This window comes from Schistocerca gregaria, chromosome 3 (genome assembly GCF_023897955.1).
Source record: "Schistocerca gregaria isolate iqSchGreg1 chromosome 3, iqSchGreg1.2, whole genome shotgun sequence".
In the NCBI taxonomy this organism is placed as follows: Eukaryota; Metazoa; Arthropoda; class Insecta; order Orthoptera; family Acrididae; genus Schistocerca; species Schistocerca gregaria.
The window spans coordinates 425,952,770-425,975,022 of NC_064922.1; the positions used below are offsets into that span (position 1 = coordinate 425,952,770).

General features: G+C 40.9%; 1 protein-coding gene across 3 annotated transcripts in view; it reads left to right on the plus strand.

Annotated features, from left to right (window-relative positions):
- LOC126356206 (eukaryotic translation initiation factor 5B) overlaps positions 1 to 22,253 on the plus strand; it is a 406,256-nt gene that overhangs the window by 83,738 nt on the left and 300,265 nt on the right. For all 3 annotated transcript variants that reach the window (XM_050007014.1, XM_050007012.1, XM_050007013.1), the window contains exons 6-7: positions 15,618 to 16,085; positions 16,191 to 16,328. In XM_050007014.1, coding sequence (XP_049862971.1) covers positions 15,618 to 16,085; positions 16,191 to 16,328 — 606 coding nt within the window. The remainder of the gene's footprint in view (positions 1 to 15,617; positions 16,086 to 16,190; positions 16,329 to 22,253) is intronic.

The window sequence follows — 22,253 nt, forward strand, 5'->3', positions numbered from 1 at the left end:
TCTTGAAAGAATAATCACAGATGAGTCTTAGATGCAGAAATTTGCCTTAATATTCAGTGTAAATGTGATAAGCTGACTGACAAACAGTTATCATGCAGTAGTTTTTGTGTGTACACCAGATATTCATTTCTTCATAGTTAAGAGATGCGTCAAATGTGCTTGCATTCCCCTCTCCCACACATGCACAACCATTAACACCAGAGTGCTGTAAGCAAGGAAATAAATATTTTCACAGCATTGTTTGAATAGAATCTAGATTACAGTACCCATAAAGAATCATAGAGTCGGTTTTAAATAAATTACCTTCAGAGGGAGTTTGTATTTCCAATATTTATGTATTTGACAAAAACATTGTAGTGTCTCATACATCTATGGGCTGAGACACGATGTGGTGTTTATGGTGAAAAATCTGATCTTCAGATCTGTTGGATAAAGCCCTTGATTAATGTGGTTTCATTAAATAGATGAATGTGTACTGCCGTTTCGTAAAACCGTATGCATTACATTTTTTTCAGCGTCACATATCTCGTGCTATCTATCATTATTAGGTTAGTATTCTTCCAAAAACTTATAACTCAGTATCAGACTTGTTTAATCAATTGAGAATAAACCAGGTCATTCCTTTTCTTTCTTTCTTTCTTTCTTTCTTTATTTATTTTATGAATCACTTTTAATATTCAATGCAATAGTTATTTGAGCTTATAAATCACACTGCAAGGAACACTGTTCTCACCAACGTATTAGATTGGCACAGGTTTAATGTGCTCATCGAGATCAGATATGGGAGCATTACTAATTTAATATACTTTCATTTTATTTATTTATTATTTTTTTCACAATAGTCTTTCAGAGAATCATGACAGTTTCTTCCAATATATCATCCGGGCACTGGTCATCGGCTGACCTCATATAGTGACCCCAATGCCTCTCGTCTCATCGAGAGATCATTGTCAGGAACTCATGTGATTTATATGTGATAGACGTAAAACACACACTGCTTCAGTACAGTATTCACGACACCACATAACACTTAAAAATAAATACTTCAGCTTACTTGGTATGCCTCAGGTGGTAAAAACTGGTGATTTTGAAACACTACAGCACCAGCATCCCACATAATCAAAAGCGAGTTAGCTGCAGTGATGAATTTTGGCTCTAGTTCCCATCTTGGGATTGATCCACATTCTTGTGGTGTGGGTGTGGCAGGAGCCAGATGAGGGAAACAGGGCAGTTGCGGTTGGAATTACAAGTATTGGCAGTTCAGAGTCAAAGATTTTGTAAATAAAACTGCATCCTTAGCTGCTGACTAGGAATCTATGATGGCTGCAGCAATTGACTTGTGACCCGATAAGTGCACGAGTTCTGTGTTAGACTTTCTGACCTTTGCCTTAGCTATGGAGGACTCCATCCTTATTAAATAAGGGAACCTGGACAATATGTCCCTGAAGTTATCCACATGGCACCTAAAAATGTACCCATGAAGTAAGCATCTATTTGGTCATAGTCATTCGGGGGAAGGGAGCCAAGTAGTGAAGAGTATGCAGAATGGTGTTAACTCTACACTATTGGCATACTTCTCAATATTTAAGGATAAGGGATGGAAAATTTGTAGCTGTGGTTTAGAGAATACGTGACCAAGAAGACAAGGGAGCAGATGTAGTTGATCCAGTTAATGTCTGTGGATGCACTGTTCCACATTGAGCTGACACTGAAGCAGAAAGTGGCCAGAGATTTTAACAGCAAACTTAATTTCTTTGTTTCATCCATTTGTATACAAATTCAAACTGGTTTTGATTTTGTAGCATGTGCTACAAAGTACAGTTGCCAGCACTACCATCATTACTATCACTACTGTTCTTAACTTCAATATTGCGGATACTTGTATAATGAACAAAGTAAATAAGTTCATTCTGCTTTGGTTTTATAGTAACAAAAACACACTGTAAAGACAGCCTTCCCCGTAGGGGGCTTGCTATTCTTTGGCGCGTTCACGCTTGGCTACCATGGGGCCCCAGCCTTTGCAGCATTTTGACCCTTCGGTGCTGCATGTCTACCCTCTTTGCTATTCCTTTTCCCCCTCCCTTGGAGAACATGTCAGGGGAATGTTCCGCATTGTTCATCGCTGACATAAGAACAGTCTCACCACTGTTTTCATTCCCTTTTCCTTTCTTTATTTACCTGCCCCTGTCCTCCTTCCATTTCAGCGTTTGAGATTCCTCTTTTTCTTCTTCCTCCCTGTGCACTCCTGAAAGCCAGCCCACATGTCTGACATGTATCAGGTGACTGGGTAATACATAATTCCCAGACCAAGGTTGACAGGTAGGTTTCGCATGTAGCCCCTGGTACAGGCCAGGACAGGGAGGGGTGATTGTCTGTGCTGCTGCCTTCCGAAATTGCAGATTGGTCACTATCAGGTGTTCAGGATGTGTGACCTGAGGTGTGAACAATCACCTAAGCCAGTGTGTCACATTGTGAAGGGGGCCCAAGTTGGAAACAGCATGCCATCGGAGACTCTGGCAATCGTCGGGATTTTCTCACAATGAGCCAATCATCTTCACAATCGGCATCTACGAAACGTAAACGGAATGACGATAATGATTCAAAGACCCTTCCAACTGCACCTCAGTTCCTCGTGTTTTCATCTACTGAAGATTGTCAGTCCTTTGCAGAGGTAAATCCGTTTATTATTCAGAAAGGCATTGATGCAATTGCCGGTCTTGTGAAATCCTGCTCTTGTTTACAGAATGGCACTTTGCTTTTGAAGACTACTTCAGATTCTCAAGCACAACTACTGCATGCTGCTTTGCTTCTCCATGGCTATCCTGGTCGTGTCAAGGTCCATGGAACTCTGAATTCTTCCCACGGTGTTATTTACACTAGGGTGCTCAACAGTCTGACCAAGGGCATAATCCAAACCAACGTCTCTGATCAGGGTGTCATTGCCATCCAGCGGGTGGTGAAAAAGGTATATTCATCCTTAGTGCCCACACACAGGCTTTTTCTCACCTTTGCTTCTGGCCAAGATCAAAGCAGGCTATGAAGTTATCACAGTTCGACCCCACATTCCGATCCTGATGTGGTGCGACCATGTCATCATTTCAGCCACATTCGAATGTCTTGTTGACACCTGGCCAAAGTGTAAACTGTGATAGGGATGCGCACAAGGGCGATAAATTGTCTGCCGCCTCCTCCCTGCTGTATCAGCTGCAAACGGCGACCATGCGTCTCCTCTCGAGATTGTCCCGTGTATCTCGATGAGCGGGCTGTCCAGCAGATCCTGGTAAAAGAAAAAGTTCTCTACCCGGTCGCTCGCAAGTTATTGACAAGTTGCAAACCCTGTGTTCTACCGTGTGGCACTTAAACTACTGTTCTTGCTATGTCTCGCTCCATGAAGGACGTGGCCATGCAGACATGCGACCTCAAATTCAAGTCTGAGGTTGTGAAATCGTCCAGTGTCAAGGTAGCATCACTGTCTCCTCATCCAGCAGTACTCTCACCTCAATGGATGAAGTCACCAACTACACAACCAACGAGCCAGAAAGAACGCAAATGGTACTTCCGTGAAGGCTTCCTGTGTCCCTTCAGCCAACCAGTCTTCCTCTGCTAACCAGAAAGGCTCGAAGAAGTCCACCAAAGGCAAATGGTCTTCTCCTTTGCCAACTTGAGGATCCTCTTCGACACTTTCACCACGATACCTTTGCCGGTCTGGCCTCTGTGTCGCCGGTGCACAGCACCAATCATTTTTATGCATTGGACTCCAAAGACCAACAGCACAAGAAAGCCGATGCTTCTGTGGAACTTACGGAGCAGGATCCTCCTCCCTCTATGCCGTGTAGCAGCGAGCCTTAGCAGGCTGGCACTCAGCAACTGCCGAGTTGACACCCCTTAATTTTTTCTGCATCAAGACTCGCCTCCAATGGAATGTTCGTGGTCTTGAGTCTAACAAAGAGGATTTCTTTCTGCTTTTAGAATCTCGACGTACCCTTGTACTGTGCCTTGAGGAAATAAAATTGCGTCCTCACGACCAATTTGGGCTTTCACATTTTGTCCTGGTCCATTTTGACCTTCCCCCTGAGTTCAGTATTCCACCTCATTGGGGAAGTCACGCTGCTCATACAGGATGACGTTTATAGTCTGCTCATCTCCCTCACTTTGTACCATTTATATCCCTCCATCATTCGATGTAACCAGGGCAGACTTCCTCCAGGTTATTGAGCAGCTACCTCACCCATTTCTGCTGCTTGGCAACTTTAATGCATACCATCCCCTCTGGCATTCTCCCAGAATCTGTCAGAGAGGTGCCCACTTGAGTAACCTCCTTAATCAACTTAACCTCTTCTGCCTTAACACAGGAGCACCCACATTCCCTTCCAACTCCTCGCACACCTATTCCCATTTGACCTATCCTTCCTTACTGCCCAGCTTGCCTATCGTCTCGCATGGTCCGTTCTTTCTAACACATATTCGAGTGACCATTTCCCATGTGCAGTGTGTTTCCTGACTCCTACCTCACCCATGTGCACACTCAAGTGACAGCTTACTAGGGCCTACCTGGTGGCTTTACTCCTCCCTGGTGACCTTCGATGAACATGATTTCCCCAGTTGTTATGATCAGGTGGACTATCTTACAATTGTTATCCTTCCTGCTGCAGAATGTTCCATTCCCTGTACTTCCTCTTTACCATGCCTTCTCCCTCTCCCTTGGTGGACTTAGGCTTGGTGCGATGTAATTCGCGTGTGGTGACATGCTTTCCGCATTTCTGGCCATCATTCTATGATGGAAAACTGTATTAATTATAAACAGATGTGTACATAGTGTTGTCACATTATTTGGGATAGCAAGAAAGCTATCTGGATTTCATTCACTAGTTCTTTAAGAGTTCCACTCCCTCCTCTGCCGTGTGGGACAAACTCCAACGGCTCTCTGGGACCAAGATCCCTTCCCCAATTTCTGGCGTGATAGTAGCAGACAATGTCATCTTGGACCCGATTGCTTTCTCCAACGCATTGGGCTGCCATTTTGCAGAAATTTCTATCTCTTCCCATTATCACCCTTCTTTCCTTTTTAAGTGCTACAATGGCGCCTCTACTGTGAGGGAGTGAGGTCTTGCTCTCACTTCATCTGGATCCACTGCCCCATGGCCAGATGCTGTTCACATTCAGATGTTGCAGCAAGCTTGCCTAAGCATTTTCTGCTTAATACATACAACCGCATCTGGGCAGAGGGCACGTTTCCCAGGTGCTTGCGTGAAGCCACTGTCACACCCGTACCTAATCCCGGTAAGGACAAACACCTTCCTTGTAGCTATTGCCCTATTTCTTTTACCAGCTGTGTGTGCAAGGTTATGGAATATATGATTCATGTCCGGCTGGTATGGTGGCTCGGTCTCGCAATTTACTAACCACTGCAAAGTGTGGATTTTGAGTGCGTCGTCTTTAGTTGACCACTTCGTCACTTTGTCCATCAATGTCTGAATGGTTTTCTGAAGAAATGCCAGACTGTGGCTGTGTTTTTCGAGTTGAGGAAAGCCTATGAAATCTACTGGAGGACTGGTATCCTCTGTACTCTCTACATGTGGGGAGTGGCCGCTTGCTCTGTTTCCTTAAGGAATTTTTAACATACCAAGTTTTTAAGGTCCATGTGGGTTCTGCCTTGTTGGACACCTCTATCCAGGAATACAGTGTGTTGCAGGGTTCTGTCCTGAGTGTTGTCCTCTTTGCAATCTCCATTAACCCTGTAATGGCCTGTCTCCTGCCGGGCATCTGCAGTTCCCTTTCTGTTGACGATATTGCCATCTTTTTCTGTGATCCGGAAGCCTGTCTCATTGAGTGGAGTCTTCAGCGATGTCTTGATCATCTTTACTCGTGGGGCATTGACAGTGGCTTTCATTTCTCCACTGACAAAACCATATGAATGCATTTCTGGCGGCGCAGTTGGTTTCTCCCACTATATTTACGTCTTGGACTTGTTGCTCTCTCCTTTGTTGAAACTACAAAACTTCTGCCGCTCATGCTCAACAGGAAACACTCTTGGTCCTCCCACATATCATACCTGGCAGCCCGACCCCTCAGTATCCTGTGTGTCCTCAGTGGTAGTTCCTGGGGTGCAGATTGAACCACCCACTTCCATTTTCACTGGTCCCTTGTCCATTTAAAACTAGACTATGAGTGCTCTGTTTATGCATCTGCATGTCTGTCCCTCTTACGCTGTCTCAATACTATCCATCATAATGGCATGCGTTTGGCCACTGGCACGTTTTACTCTAGCCCATTTGAGAGTCTGTATGCAGAAGCTGCTGAACTACCACTGTGCTACCACTGTGACTTTCTCCTCAGCAGATATGCATGCCTTTTGTCTGCCATGCGTGGCCACCCATCCTATGCCTCCTCCTTCGATGACTCTTTTGATTGCCAGTATGGGGCACGTCCCTCTTCTCTGTTACCTCCTGGTGTTCGCTATTGCTGTGGCAGTGTAACTTCTCACTCCTTGCAACTTTCCCAGTGGGAATGAACCCTTCAACACCTTGGCTTCGTGTGGTGGTCCATGGTTCCTAAGGACACTACTCCAGCCTCATTCTGTTGCCTTCAGTATTTCATGACCTTTGCATGGAACTTCGTGACTGTACCTTTGTGCACATTCTTGTCTCTCTGACTGATCATGGTGTCGGGTGTGCCTTTGTCATAGATGCCGATGTTTTTCGGTATCAGCTTCTGGCACACCGCTCAGTATTTACAGCAGAGCTCTTCACCCTGTATCAGGCCACAGAGTACATTCAGTGACACAGACTTTTCAATTGTGTCATATGCTCAGACACTCTCAGCACCGTTGAAAGACTCTGTGGCTGTACACAGCCCATCCCATAGTGCAACGGGTCCAGGAAATCTGCACTTTTGATGGAGCCACTGCTGTTTGTGTTCCTAGTGTCACGAACCCGCTCTACTGCGCAGGAAAAATTATCTCCGTAAGGACACCGTTATGGTGTGGCTAATGGCTGTATAGTACTTTAGTAGAGCTGGCCATGATGTCTCCTTTGTTGATGCTGCTGAGTCTGCGTTGTCCATGTGGCTTCTCGTTGTGTAGGCGATGATTCCTTTGCTGCTCTGGGTCCAAGAAAAGGTGCGGTTTTTTTTAATTATTACTGGACTATCGAAAAATGACGCAGTACTCCACGGTTTCTTTGTATCAAAAACACATTTATTGCCAAAACTATATACACAACTACACTCAACCGTGGCCAACACTCAAGTTCCCGTAAACCCGTTGTAGACCAAAGATCACGGTCATAAGCTACAAAGAACAAACAATTCCAATATCGATTAGTATTATCTTAAGCAAAAGCTTTTTTAACATGACTTTAGTGTATAATAAAATAAAATGTCTATTTGTCAGTTCCATTACAATAGCCCCCCAAGAATTTTGTAAGTATGAAAATGCGAACAAAATTCTGATATCAGAATAATGGAGCTGCCAAGAATATGATTTTAAATAAATTAAAATTTTTAATGGGATTGTTTCCTTTTAATTATGCTAACACTGAAATTGTTATACTAAGTAAAGGAAAACATACAATTTTTAACCTTAGAGTAAATGAAATACAAAAGAATATTCACAATTTTCACTTAGAAGAGTCCATAATGTTGTAGCACTTCACATGAAACCATTGAAAGAATGTAACTTTTAACTGCAGGCTTATTATATTTTCTTTTGTTGCCCACTTTTCGCACTACTCACGGTCTGTCCCACATTGTCCATCTGCACATAGGTGACTTCCGTTAAAGGTCTGATTTCTGCATGTCCTGCAGTGCGTCTTTCCAAAGCTTAGCTGTTTGTATCACTTCATTGACTATAATGCCATGTTATCTTAAAAAAACACATACAGAGATCACATTTTGGTTACATAATGTTTAGATGTAAGTACATGGTTAGGATACATAGTTAACCTTCTGGTAATGTTTATCTAGTGGGAGAAGTTTACAGAATCTGTCTGAGTAATACTACAAAGTTATGAACTGGTCCAAAACAGATCCTTTAAATACTAATAAATTCAATAAACATGTAATACAAATGCATCAACATATTCGGTGTAAAATGTCTTATCACAGACTATAACACTTAGTTCAAGGATAACAAAATTTAAAACACTTCATACAATGAATACATATCAAACAAATAATAAACATTTTAAAGGGCACAAAACTGTAACAAAATCAGACAATTTTTTATATACAAAATTTCCAGTGAAAAACTTTTGTTGAGTCACCTTTTCACTTTCTCAGACTAGTCTTACCCCTTTTGTTTATACAATTTCAACGAGACAATATTCCTTAGCCTGAGAACTTTCCTGGATTTAGGATACACCAACCGGTATGCATTCGGGTGTGGATGCTCTAGAATCTCGAATGGACCCATGTATATATCAAAGAATTTCTTTGTTTCAGAAGTTAGAATTTTTGATTTCTCATGTGATTTTACTAAAACATAAACTCCAACTTTAAACTTGGTTGCTTTGATCTTGCCATCATGTCTTTTTCTCATTTCCCCCTGTTTTATCACGGTTTCTTTGACTATGGCTTCACGTTCTCGCATAGTCATCATTGTGCATGGTGGAAATTCTACAAGTTCATTGATAATGTTGTCTGGTTTTAGATGAAACATAATTTCATGAGGTGAAAATCATGTGGAAGTGTGCTGCAAGCTATTCATAACATCTTCAAAGTCTCGTACATGGTCATACCATGTAAGATGTTTATGACTGCAATATGTACTACATGAACGCCCAATCTCGCGCATATGCCTCTCAGCTGGGTTTGATGACAGATTATATACAGATATTTGAACATGTTTGATTACTGATTTATCAACAAAGGCTTTCCAAACTTTTGACAAAAACTGAGAACCGTTATCTGAGAAGATTGCTTTTGGTTTCCCAGCATTTAAGAAATAGTCTTTTTCAACTTTTGTGACTATCTCTTTACCTGTGGCTTTTCTGACAGGATACAACTTGATCAGTTTAGAAAATACATCCACCATGACAAAAATGTAGCAGTGGCCACTCCTACTCCTTGGAAGCAGCCCATAGAAATCAACAGTGACTAAGTCTAGAGGTTGTGCTGGAATAATGTTTTGCATTTCACCTTGACATTTTCTGTTACTTACTTTGACTTGTTGGCACTTATCACAAGTTGACAATTCTTTTCTAACTTCCTTTTCCATATTGTAGAAGTATGTTTTCTTATACACTTCTGTATGCCACAATGACCGTAGCTCTCATGAGTATACCTAATTAACCTCTCAGCTTCCTCCTCAGGCCAGCGAGTGTCAGGGCGCTGATGACCTCGATGTTGAGCGCCCATAAGCTCCAACACATCACCACCACCACTCAGGCCAGCATAGTTTCCAATTGTCCGAGTCTTCGTCAGTTCTCCTAAACAGAGTACCTTTAAACACCTTATAGTACTTGTCTAAATTTTCATAGTTATTTTTCCCTAAACAGCTCTTTACTAATTTCCAATTTGCATCAAGGTTCTGGCTGCTCCTGATTTTATCACACAATGATCTAACAACTTTTTCATCTGTGACCCCTTTAATATACCTAATTTTAAACTGTTTTTCTTCATTCTGATCAAAAATTTCAGTTTCCCCTCCTACTGGTAGCCTTGATAGAGCATCCGCAACTATGTTGTCAGTGCTTTTAATATACTTAATTTCAAAGTTGAATTGTTGTAAATACAATGCCCATCTTGTAAGCATATCATGATAGAGCTTGCATTCCTGTATATAGCTTAAGGCTTTATGATCAGAGTACACTATTACCTTATGTCCAAGTAAATAGGTCCTGAATTTTGAAAATGACCACTGTATGACTAATACCTCTTTTTCTGTTACTGTATAGTTCTTTTCATGCTTCAGTAACATTCTGCTTGCAATTGCAATTGCAGCATGAACTGTCTCCCCATTGACTTCTTTTACTTGAAATAATTCAGCACCTAGCCCATAATCACTGCTGTCAGTATGTAAACAGAAAGGTAAATTGAAATCTGGTCTGTGTAACAGGTTCTGGTTATTCAGTTCCCTTTTTATTATGTCGAAAGCCTCTTGACAATCTTTACTCCATATCCAAACAGTGTCCTTGTTTAACAAGTTACTTAGACAGGGTGTGTTTAAGCTTTGTTTACTTACAAATTTTCTGTAGAAGCCACATAGCCCATAAAATGATTTCAGTTGTTTTATGTTACGGGGTATAGGAAACTCTGCAATAGCTTTAATTTTTTCTGGATCAGCCAAAATTCCTTTTCCTATTATGACATGTCCCAAAAATTTTAACTCAGGTACTGCAAATTTGCACTTTCCTAGTTTTAGTGTCATTCCCCCACTTCTAAGTTTCTCACATGCCTGTTTCAAAAGCCCAACATGCTCATTCCAATCTTGTCCAGTTACTAAAATGTCATCTACATAAATCACTAATTTGGATACAAGTTCCTGCCCAAGCACATGGTCTAAAGCTCTAGTGAATTCTGCTACCGATGCGTTCAAGCCAAATGGGACTACACAATACTGATAGTAACGACCATTGTAAAGAAAAGCAGTGTATTTCCTAGATTTGGGTGCCAGGGGTACTTGGTGAAAGCCTGAGGTTAAGTCTAGACTTGACATTAATTTAATGTCCTTGAACTTGTGCAACAGCTCATCAATGTTTTCAGGGTGGTCTGTTGCCCTGTATAAGATCTTGTTTAAAGGCCTGGAGTCAAGAACTATTCTCACTTTCCCATCCCTCTTTGACACAACTACCATTGGGTTATTATAAGCACTGATACTCCTTTCAATAATGCCACACACTTCCATCTTATGTAATTCTTTCTTAACTGCTGTACGTTTGGCTATGGGCACACCAATGGTTTTGTGAAAAATGGGTCATGTGGTCTTACTTGCAAAGTACATTCATAACCCCTAACTTTCCCTGGAATGTTGCTAAAGACATCACTGTATTCACATAACAAAGACTCTAGTTCTTGTTTTTGCTCATTGTTTAGACCGCTAGCTTCGGAAATCTTTGTGTTTACCAGTGTGTTGAAATCTACTTCACTTAAATCCAACTCTGTTATGTGTTTGTCAACATATCCTTTCTCCTTTACCAGATTTATAGTGTTAAATTTATCATTACACAACACTGTATTTGATCTCACAAACTCGGTGGAGATATACCCCCCAATTGGTATTGTTATTACAAGTTTTTGTCCTCCGCAGTCAAATCTTGCATCTACACTCTGAATCCATGACATCCCAAGAATACAATCCTCACTGAGGCCTGGTATAATTAGGCATCCGTGTGTAAATGTGACTCCCTCAATTGTAAAAGATAACAAAGTTTGTCTTTTCACAGTTTTACTACGTTTTCCTGTAGCCCCCTCTTATTTTTACCCCAATGACTGGCATTTCAATGTAATCTTTCTCACACTTCAGCTTTTTGCTTAGAATTTCAGATATTCCTGACACCTGACTCCCTGTGTCTATAAGGCACTTGCCTTCCCAGGTATCAACTTTTGCTCTAATGAACGGACTACCTATGTCATCACCTTTATCAGGCGGAACGTATTCATACAATAAATCATTTTGAATTGCACTGAAACAATGACTTTCTGGCTTACAAGTACCTATATTACTGTCACCTTTTTTTATCTACGGTCATTACATTAACACACACATCATTAGCACTGTCACTTGTATTGATAATTTCATTAATCCAAATATTTTCACCCATATAACATTGTTCACCACTAAGGTATTTATCCTTCAGTTGTTCAACAATAATATGTTTAGTGTTTTTCCACCAATCAGGATATAAAATTTGAGACATATTAAGAATCATTTTTAAAAAATTGCTATCATTTTTAATTGCATCGCTATTTAGCCACATATTATAAAGAAATAATTCACCTTTGTTCATTGCAAATGGTAGCCTACTTGCAGTGTCAGTTTTACTGTTCAGGGAATCGTTATCAACTGCCCAGGTTCCTTCATAAGATGTTGGATTACAGAGCCTGTTGGTTGTGACACTGGCATTAACGCCACTTAAATTGTTAATAACATCGTTGGGTACATCTACAACATGCATATCAGTTTCTCCCACAACACCTAATGCCTCCATTTCCTCTTTCAAGCAAACAAAATATTTTTCACCATCATCATGTATCATTAAATCTTCATTTTTCCAAATACTACAATCATCAACCTCTCTCCCGAAAACTTAAAACGTTGCTTTTACACCCAAGTGTTTTCAATTCTTTGCACGTTAAATCAGTGTCAACAATTTGCTCACTTGGTTCCCTCATCAGTGCATCAATTCCTAAATCATTTATCTGCTGGTCCTCTGACAAACTACAAGCTTCTGCCCATTCATAAAATTCAACTAAGTCAATTATTTTCTCTGTGTCTTTATTCCAACCAATGTGTTCATTCTTAACAGGTACTGTGGTTAGAGGGTAGTACACATTCATAAGATAACTACTCATTACTTGAGACGTATCTCTTGGTGCAACGAAGTCAGTGTTATTGGTCCATCTATTATCTATACTTTTCGCCCCTACCTTGTGGACCTACAATGAAACGCATGCTAGTTTTTTACTTCATGACTTCTCATAGCATTAGCATTTTGACTCCCAGTGTCCCTATGTTCACGCCAATTCCTGTTTTCGGAGTCCCTGTAATTACTTCTGTTCCAATTGTTCCCAGATTGTCCTCTTGAGTGGAAATTATTATTAATATTGTGACTATTTTGTTGCCTATGATGAAAACTATGGTTGTTGGGCCTACTGTTTTCCCTTCTGTTAAAATTAGTGTTTCCCCAACTATGATCCCCACCTCTTTGTGTGTGACTGAAATAGTTTTTTGGTTTCCCCACTTTGTCTATAATCCTGTCAAGTTTGTCCACATAGTTTAGAAATTGCTCAATGTTGTCATCTGGTCCATACACTAGTTCCCATTGCACATCTGTTGGCAACCTTCTCTTTAAAGCATCCATCTGTGTGAGCTCATCAAAAGGTTTACTCAAATGTACAAGTTTCTTCAGTTGATTCTTTCAAAACTGTTTCATAGTCTCCTGTGTTTCTCTGTAATTTGGTCCATTCAGGAACTCGCTCTTTATCCTGGCTTGTTCAGTTTCAGACCAGAACTGTTTTAAGAACTCAATTTTAAATTCGGCATAAGACATGTCCATAGAAAAATTTTGATTGGCCCATGACAAAGATTCCCCCTCCAAATTTTTTTTAACAAACTTAATTTTGAAACTTTCACTCATATTGGGCAAAAAATTCTCTCTACAACTCTGCAGAAAGTCAACAGGGTGCAAACTACACTCATTAGGAAAGTTTTTAACTGGGTTATTAGATAATAAGGTACAGGTGTTCATAGAAAATTTTTTGTGAGCTACATCATTGCTAAATATTTCAAACTTCTGGTTTAACTCTGATGCTGTACTTTTTAATTCATTAACGGCTGTCTTAGTTTCAATCTTGTGAAGTTTTACTGTGTTACTGACTGTTTCCACTTTATCATTCACAACGTTTAGTTTCGAATCTACTCTACTTTCAAGATCTACTGCCATAGCTTTTACATTTACACAATCTGTATTTATTTGACTATTAACATTAACAAAACACTTTGCATTTTTCTCTCTGTCTGTGACCAGTTCATTTTTTACAGACTAAATTTTGTTACTCAGACTAAATTTTGCGTCTCCCACTTTAGATTCTACCGCCCAAATCTTTGTTTATGCTTTGCTAAGTTTCTTGTCTATCTTTGATATATCGTTGCGAAGTTTATTACCCCAAAGTAAGACATTATCAATTTTTTTGTTCATAGCTCTTCTAGACGCGACACTTTCTGATTTATAACCTGAAAACTGTCCGCGACCGTCTGATTCATGTTTTGCAATTGATCTTCATTAGCTTGTAAGTGGGCTGCAACAGTTTGATTTAAAGCTAACGATTGTTCCATCATTTGTAACAGTGATTTAATGTCCGACGTCTCACGTTCTGATGAATTAAGACTTTGATCTGCTTCTTTGACTGACTCATCTTCCGTTTTTATCGGCATGTCTACATCCCCAAAGACTAACAAATTTTCACAATCCTGATCGGATTCAGCACCACTTTCCTCTTTCACAATGGTCATTTTCGCGAAATTTCGCACACAAAATAATAAAAGGAATAAAGAGCACTACACAAATGTACTTATCTTCTCAGTCTGGGTCCTCACTCGTGTGGTCAGTCCACTTTACTGCTTCGTTTCGTCTCCCTTGACTTCCATGTATTGCACTTCTTCGTACCGTGGTCATTAGACTTCTGCAAAACAGATTTCGTCAATCCAGTACATATAAATGTCTTAATCCCGGACGAGGCCCTCAGTTGTCACGGATCTGCTCTACTTCACAGGTAAAGTTATCTCCATAAGGACACCGTTACGATTTGGATAATGGCTGTATAGTACTTTAGTAGAGCTGGCCATGATGTCTCCTTTGTTGATGCTGCTGAGTCTGCGTTGTCCATGTGGCTTCTCGTTGTGTAGGCGATGATTCCTTTGCTGCTCTGGGTCCAAGAAAAGGTGCGGTTTTTTTTAATTATTACTGGACTATCGAAAAATGACGCAGTACTCCACGGTTTCTTTGTATCAAAAACACATTTATTGCCAAAACTATATACACAACTACACTCAACCGTGGCCAACACTCAAGTGCCCGAAAACCCGTTTTAGACCAAAGATCACGGTCATAAGCTACAAAGAACATACAATTCCAATATCGATTAGTATTGTCTTAAGCAAAAGCTTTTTTAACATGACTTTAGTGTATAATAAAATAAAATGATGTCTATTTGTCAGTTCCATTACACTGCTCGTGTCGATCTGACAGGAAATGAGGCTGCTGATGCTGCTGCCACGGCTGCAGTCCCTGCACCTCAGCCCACTATTTCTTATATTCCCTCTGATCTCTGTGTTGCCATCTGTCAGGTGGTGGTGTCACTTTCACATCACTACTGGTCCTCCCTTCATGGGAATAAGCTACAATCTATTAAGCTTCTCCCAGTGGCTTAGACGACCTCCTCTCAGCCCGCCTGCTGCGAAGTTGCCATTTTAACTGGGTTGTGTATTGGGCGCTGCCTTTATAGCCATTGTCATTTAAGTGGCGCTGCCCCACTACTTTGTACATATTGTGCCCAAGTTTTAACTGTTTGCTATTTCCTGACAGAATACCTATTTTTTAACAGTTTATGTTCCCATCTCTGTTTTTAGTTGTCTTCTCTTATGTCGATTGGGATTGACATGTAGTTGTTTTCTAACTCCTGTCTGCCTTTGTGTTCTATAGTTTTGACTTGGGCACTTATGACCCTAGGTGTTTTTGTGCTCTAAAACAAAACAAAAACAAAAGAGAACTTTCAAAATGTTTTGCCAGAAATGCCTTGCTTTTAAGTGCATTACATGCCTGACCTTATCTAGAGGGTGCTTTATAACCAGAATTTCATATCAGTAATTACCTGTGTACTTTGTGCATTGCTGATCATGGGAGCTTACAAACATTTGTACGTTCTTTATTGTTACATTCAGCTATGGCATTTGTTCGCAGATGAAGATGGTAAGAAGAAAAAGAAAAAGAAGAAAGGTAAACCGGAAGAGGAAACAAAGGAAAAAACAAAAGGTCCAACAAAGAAAGCTATAGCTGCTATGCAAGAGGCACTTAAAAAACTGAAAGAAGAGGAAGAGAGGCTAGCCAAGGAGGAAGAAGAGAGGCTCAAGAAAATTGAGGAAGCAGAGAGAGCAAAGGAAGAGCAGAAACGTTTGGAGCAGGAACGAAAGGAACGAAAGAAGCAGAAGGAAAAGGAGCGTAAGGAAAGACTGAAGGCTGAAGGCAAGCTTTTGACTGCAAAACAAAAGGCTGATCGTGCTAGAGCACAAGCAATGATCGAAGCACTGAAGGCACAAGGTGTTGATGTTCCAAATGTGGGTGAGAAGAAACAGACCACACCAAGACCAGGGACACGAATCAGGCCAAACAAAGTAAAGGCGCAACCACCCACTCCCGCCCAACAGGAAGGTATGTAAATTATTTTTGTTTATCCCCTTACTCAGTAAATGTTGATATAAAAACATATTGTCTTCGTAGTAAAAAGCAGATGATAAATAGAAAAATTTCTTTCAGCTACAGTTGAACGCAAGGTGGAAGTTGAAATTGTGGACAAAATACCTACAGAAGTAAACAATAAAGATGTTAAGGATGAAGAGGACGACGTTAAAGAAGCATGGGATGCAGAATCATCTCAGGATGAAGAGGAAGAAGGTTTTTATAAAAGAAATACTTCTCATCTTTCTTTAGAGTACTGCATTGCAAAAAGCAAAGTGATTGATTTGTATTTCATTCTCTTTACTCATTTCTTAGTATTAGTAGTACAACACTGTCAAATCTTACATTATTTTTACTCATAATTTGTAAGATTATTGACATACCTCCCTTCCCCCAATCTCTTTCTCTGCACCACCATCGCTATCTCTCTACTGTTCTCTTTCAGCACAAAAAAGTTCCCCACTTCTATGTCAGAGTCTTTTAAAGAGAAACATATTCATCTTTTTTGTGCTTCAACAGGACGTTTTTCCTCTGGTTTCGTTCTTTTCCTTAAGAGACCAGTGTGTACTACTTATGTAAAATGAACTCTATAGGTCATTATAGTTTTGACAATTTGTTTTATATACTTTGACACACAAACAGATAAGTATGCCTAATAAGTATTTTGTGGGTGCTTTGCTCAAATTACAAATATTTTACTGAATTTGCAGTCTTTGCAGTTTTATATAACTTTTGTCAGTTATCTTAAGTTCTTTCCAGACGTTTTAAGACCCTTATTAGCCCAGTTTTTTGTCACTGCAGTATTACGTGGGGCATATTTGTATAGAATTGAAGTGCCCACTATACAGAGGCAGCAGATCCTATAAAGCTTTATTAATGAAAAAAATGCTGGAAAGAAAATGTTAGTTTGGTGACTTCAGATCCCTTGCGGTGACCCTGGAACCCTTGCCGCATGTTCACTGTTTCAGTTAAATCTCCCATTACACCTCATCCCAGATTTTACATGCATAAGTATGTTAACTTTGCACTTCTGGTTCTCAGTAACGGATAATGGTATCGAAAAAAGTTTCGAAATTCCTTGAGAATATCATCTTAAGAACATAAGGTAACATTTTTGATGATCTGCTATGAATAGGAATGATAGATTTGGCCTCTCCCACAGTTGTTATTTTTTAAACTTTTTTTGTGGGTGGATGGATGTGTGGGGTGTAAGTACTCACGAACTGCCCATGAACAAATTATGTTTTAGTAAGTTGGCTAAGGTCCATCCTATACAACACCTAATGCAAAAGAACCAATTGATTTGATCAGTGTGACTGGCCTGGAGTAAGTGTTTGTTTCAGTTTTGGTCCTGTACCATAGAATAGCAGTCGTATGCCTGTTCTTTGGATAGGTATACAAATGGTCACTAAGGCAAGGGCTATCCAAAACATGAGATATGACCCCATGAAAAATCACATTTTCATGCATAGCTTTTTGGAAGATGTTGGTACCATGCACTATCATGCACAGACCAATGTAGGGTGATTAATTTCTTCTTTGCAAGCTATTGAATTTCTCCTTCTGTTTATTAACTGATATTGTAGAATCTACTTCCATCATATGGCATGTTAAACTGTTAAATTTGTCCCATATATGGTGATGCAAATTATTACTGAGAAACATTTGTAGCTTCATTAGCTTACAGTTCACAGTGGTGAGGTCACATCACATGCGATGGATGCACTCTCAGAACAGGGCTGACTCTGTGCAGTTGTAGACACGATGCCCAGATTCTGAAATGAAGTTTCTCTTCACCTTCAGAAAAATTGGTGCTGTCGAGGTGTCTCTGCATCGCAGTGGAAAGGTGAAAGATAAGATCTGGGTAAACAAGCTTAGACTGTAGGCCTTCATAACCTGTGTTTGTGATAGTGCTGATATTTGTACTGTAGGCATTTTCCTATGGTCCAAGGCATAATTCTCTCCATAACATTTAGTCTTTCAGTGTTGGAGACACTATCAAAGGATTTAATGTTTCAGAAAATAGTTACAAACTCGGACAGGCTCAGCAAGCGAAACTATTTCTATTTATTGACAAAATAGTCTGTTATGTCAGCAGACTGCTGCCTAAGGTAGTGCCGATGTGTGCTATGGAGTGCGATGTGGGAAAGATTTTTCACTGTTCGCTTTAATTAGCACTAAGGCCAACAGCTTGTCTAATTTCAGTCCTCTTCCTTTTCTTTTAAAATTGTCTTTGTGTTTTCTTACTTCTGCGCCCTTTCTGTGCATCCTAGTGTAGTAATTACTAGATTTGAGTCCGTAATTGCATAGTCCTAGGCTCTTTTGTGGGTACACATGTGGTGTGCATGGACTCAGAGTATTGCAACCTTTCTTCTCTCCCAGACTGCATTCCCTTCACTAAACCCACTCTTCCCCATCCTAGCTCCTCCACCTCTGCCTCTCCCTCCCCCTCCCTTCTCCCTCAGTGCTTCTCTTTATGATGTCCCAACTGTTCTCTCAGGTGTGCTGTTCCTTTTCGGTCTTGTCTCTCATGTTTCCACTCTTCCCTTTTTTTTTTTTTTTCCCAACTTTTTCTGGTCCACCTCGGTGTTTCACCTCCCTTTTTAGATTCTTTTTCTTTTGTATGAGCCATTTGGGGAAGAACTTCCTCCATAGCATCTCCTGCATGGGTTCTTTGCCTCCCTCACTCTCTGTCCCCCCCTGCCGCCTTCCTGCCCCACTGTAGCCCCCCCCCCCCCTCCCATCCCCCACCCCCTAGGTCACCAGCATGTGTAGCCAGTCGAAAAATTGGGGGGCTGTTATGTAGGCATTTGCCGAGGCACTTGACACAAAGGGATCACATTTCTGTTAGATCATCTGTCACTGCCTTGCAAATGTCTGGGAGTGGTTGCTGGTCTTTTTAGGGCATTGTAACTCCTGGCAATGACTGCCACACCAAGTGGTCGTTGCACAGCTGGGTGGTGCCCGCAGGGTAAGACCCTGTTCGGAGGGGATGGTACCAGGATGAACACACTACAGATGAAGGGTGCTAAGGGCTATACTCCTGGCCGCTCTTCCGTAGCCATGTATTCAGAAAGGAAGAGTTCTCTCTCTGCTCCTACTTTTGCTTCCCTGGCCTTCCCTCCAAGGCCACCCACTGGGTGACAAAATCCTTTCGCCATTATTGGGTTTGTTCTGAGACAAATGGAGAGACTTTCACCACTACCAGATTGTTTGTGGAACACAGTGAAGATAGGTTTGCTGAGGTTGACTCCCTTAGTAAGATGAGTCTGGATCCCTGCTGATTAAAACCTCTTTTGCCAGTCAATCAGCTTCACGTAGTGCTTGTGTGTGCTTGGAAGACATTCCACTGAGCATTACTCCTCACTAGTCTCTAATGTGATACAGAACATTATTTCCCACAGGGACAGCCTCCTTTACTCTGATGAGGAACTTAGGACTAATCTGGAATGGTGCAACATTTATTTTGTCCGGCAAGCCCAGAGAGGTCCTGAGGACAATCTCATTGATACCAGTGCTTTTGCCCTCCTCCAACCAGTACCTTTTAACATGTACCTTTGCTCCATGCTGGTGTCTTATGCTTCCTGCTCTTCTTACCCTTCTTAGATAGCTCCCTCCCCCCTTCCTTCTCCTTGGGGATTTTAATGCCCATAACGCTCTTTGGAGCAGTACCATGATCACTAACTGGGATAGGGTTGTTGAAGACATGCTGGCAGGGCTTGATTTCTGCCTCCATATCACTGGAGGTCCCATACACTTTCAGTGTGACATACGGCACTTTCTCTGCTATTGCTCTTTCCATCTGGAGCCTTGGATTCCTTCCCTGTGTTGAATAGGGAGTTCATGATGATTTGTGCGACAGCAATCTTTTTCCAATATTCTTATCTTTTCTTCAGCATCACTTATATGGATGCCTTCCCAGGTGGGTCTTTATTAATGCAGAATGGGATGCCTATTCGTCGGCTGCCATCCCGACTGCTCCACTGCATGGCGGCATTGATGAGTCTGTAAGGAGTTTGAGCAGTGCCAGCCTTTCAAAGCTGCTTTGGCGATTCATTCTTCCTTGTTTGCTCTGTAACGGAAGACTTGGTGGACCCTCAAAATTGCTGCAGCTATTAAAGACCAGCGTCATGCCCTCAAATGCTACAAACAGCATCTCTCTCCCTGTCTCGACCACCTCCTGACCTTTAAACAGTTTTGTACCTGAGCTTGTTATCATCTTAAAGCCTAGAAATGGATTTATTGGGAGCACCCCACAAACCAATAATAATAATAGTAGTAATAATAATAATAATAATAATAATAATAATAATAATAATAATAATAATCATCATCATCGACCCGACCCTGTTGTGACAGGATATTAATTTTGATCAGGTAGACAGTGGAAGCAGTGCAGGATCAGGCCCAGGCATGGTGTCATCCGGGTCACCACTGTGGCAGCCTGGCACTCGTACCACGTTGTATCAACAGTGTTTAAGCCTTGGCAGCAGCAGGACTATATGTTTGACAACCAGCTTGCTCCAGTGTTTGAATGCAAACTTGTCATTTCAACTCGGCACCTTTCCATCTTCCAGCAATGGAATGCCTAGCTACAAGTTACAGATACTGTCTTGGAAAGGTTGTGATGTAACAACAGGAAATGTCACTAACTTTCAAGGTGTATCACACTGAGGAGGATTAAACAACATATAACTTAAACCAAAGCAGGGTTTGAGAACTAGACAAGCCAAAGAAATATAAGCCAAACACATACAAATTCAATTCACTAATTCATAATACTCTGTATCATTAATTTCATATGCCATAGGAATAAAACAGTGAGAATAAAGCATGGAACTGTTCAGTGGGTGTGAGTGAGGGATTATTCTTTTCTGTTTTCACAGCATTCGCATTTCCACCAAGTCTTAGATTATGCCTTGACTGTGATGGATACCCACAAGATGTGCTAACAAGCATCCCAGAGCATTTTCTTTGGCTGTCAGTTTGAATACAGTTCAGCTGTAGAGTTTAATATGGAGCATTAATTCTGAAGGACATGTATTATTTTTGTAATAAACATGAAGCTATAAGATGCCGATAATGCATGGATTTAATCAAGAAAACCGAACTCAAAAGTCTGTTTCAGTCTGCTCTGTTTCAGTGCATCCATTGTTTCCGTAAATTGTTCCAAGCAAATGCCATTTCACAGCTTGTTATTCCATGGCCAGTACTTTGTCTTAACAAGTAAACTAAGTTAAAGCTCCATTTCCACACAGCTCCTTGTTTCTGGTACAGTTTTGTCTCCCAGTTCTCTCTCTTGAAGGAAAAAGGAAAACTGTATGATTGGTGAAATGAAGTTGACTTAATGTTTTGGTGTTTGTGCCGAATCCCAGGAAGTCTAGAGGGTGGTGCTTCTATTTCTGAAACAAAAATTTTCTAATTTTACATGTGTACAATAGCACTCCGTTCCTTAAGACTTCATGGTGCAGGTCTTAATTTATCTTGTTGCACAGTTGTACTGACTGGGCAGCATGTCCTTAATATTCTGTAGTCTCAAACGGAACAATTTCTCTTCCAAATATCCTTACAGAAAAGAAAACCCATGGGTTTAAATCTGTACATGGCGGCGGCCTGAAGAATTCCTCATGGTGGTACTGGAGGTAGTGATAGTGCGTCACATGATTGCTCAATGGTTCCTGTAGAAAATCCAGTACAGCTTTACACTGGTCCTCTTAGGCCATAACTGAATGGAGCTACCCACATTAACCCCCCCCCCCCCTCCCCTCCCCCAATCATTTTTTCATGAACATTTTGTGGTTTTCCTCATTTTCAAAATTGAACACTTTGTTTGTTTACTGTTCCACTGAGGTGGAAATAAGATTCATCTGAGAACCACATGTTGAATGTTATTTTGCCTTTTCCTTTTGCCTGTAATGAATACTCCAGTTTTCTGTTTGCTCTGCTCAGTCAGCTTCTGTAATGCAGTTATTTTGTAAGGGAAGAGTTGAGATGACTCTGCAAAATTCTTTGTACATGTCGATGATTGCTGTGTTCGGATGAGGGCTGACTTGGCATCCCTTCGCTCACAGCTGCAATCGGCGCTGACTTCGGTCGCGCAGCTTGAGGCTGTTGCCAATGGGCACCACTGTGGGGAGCCGG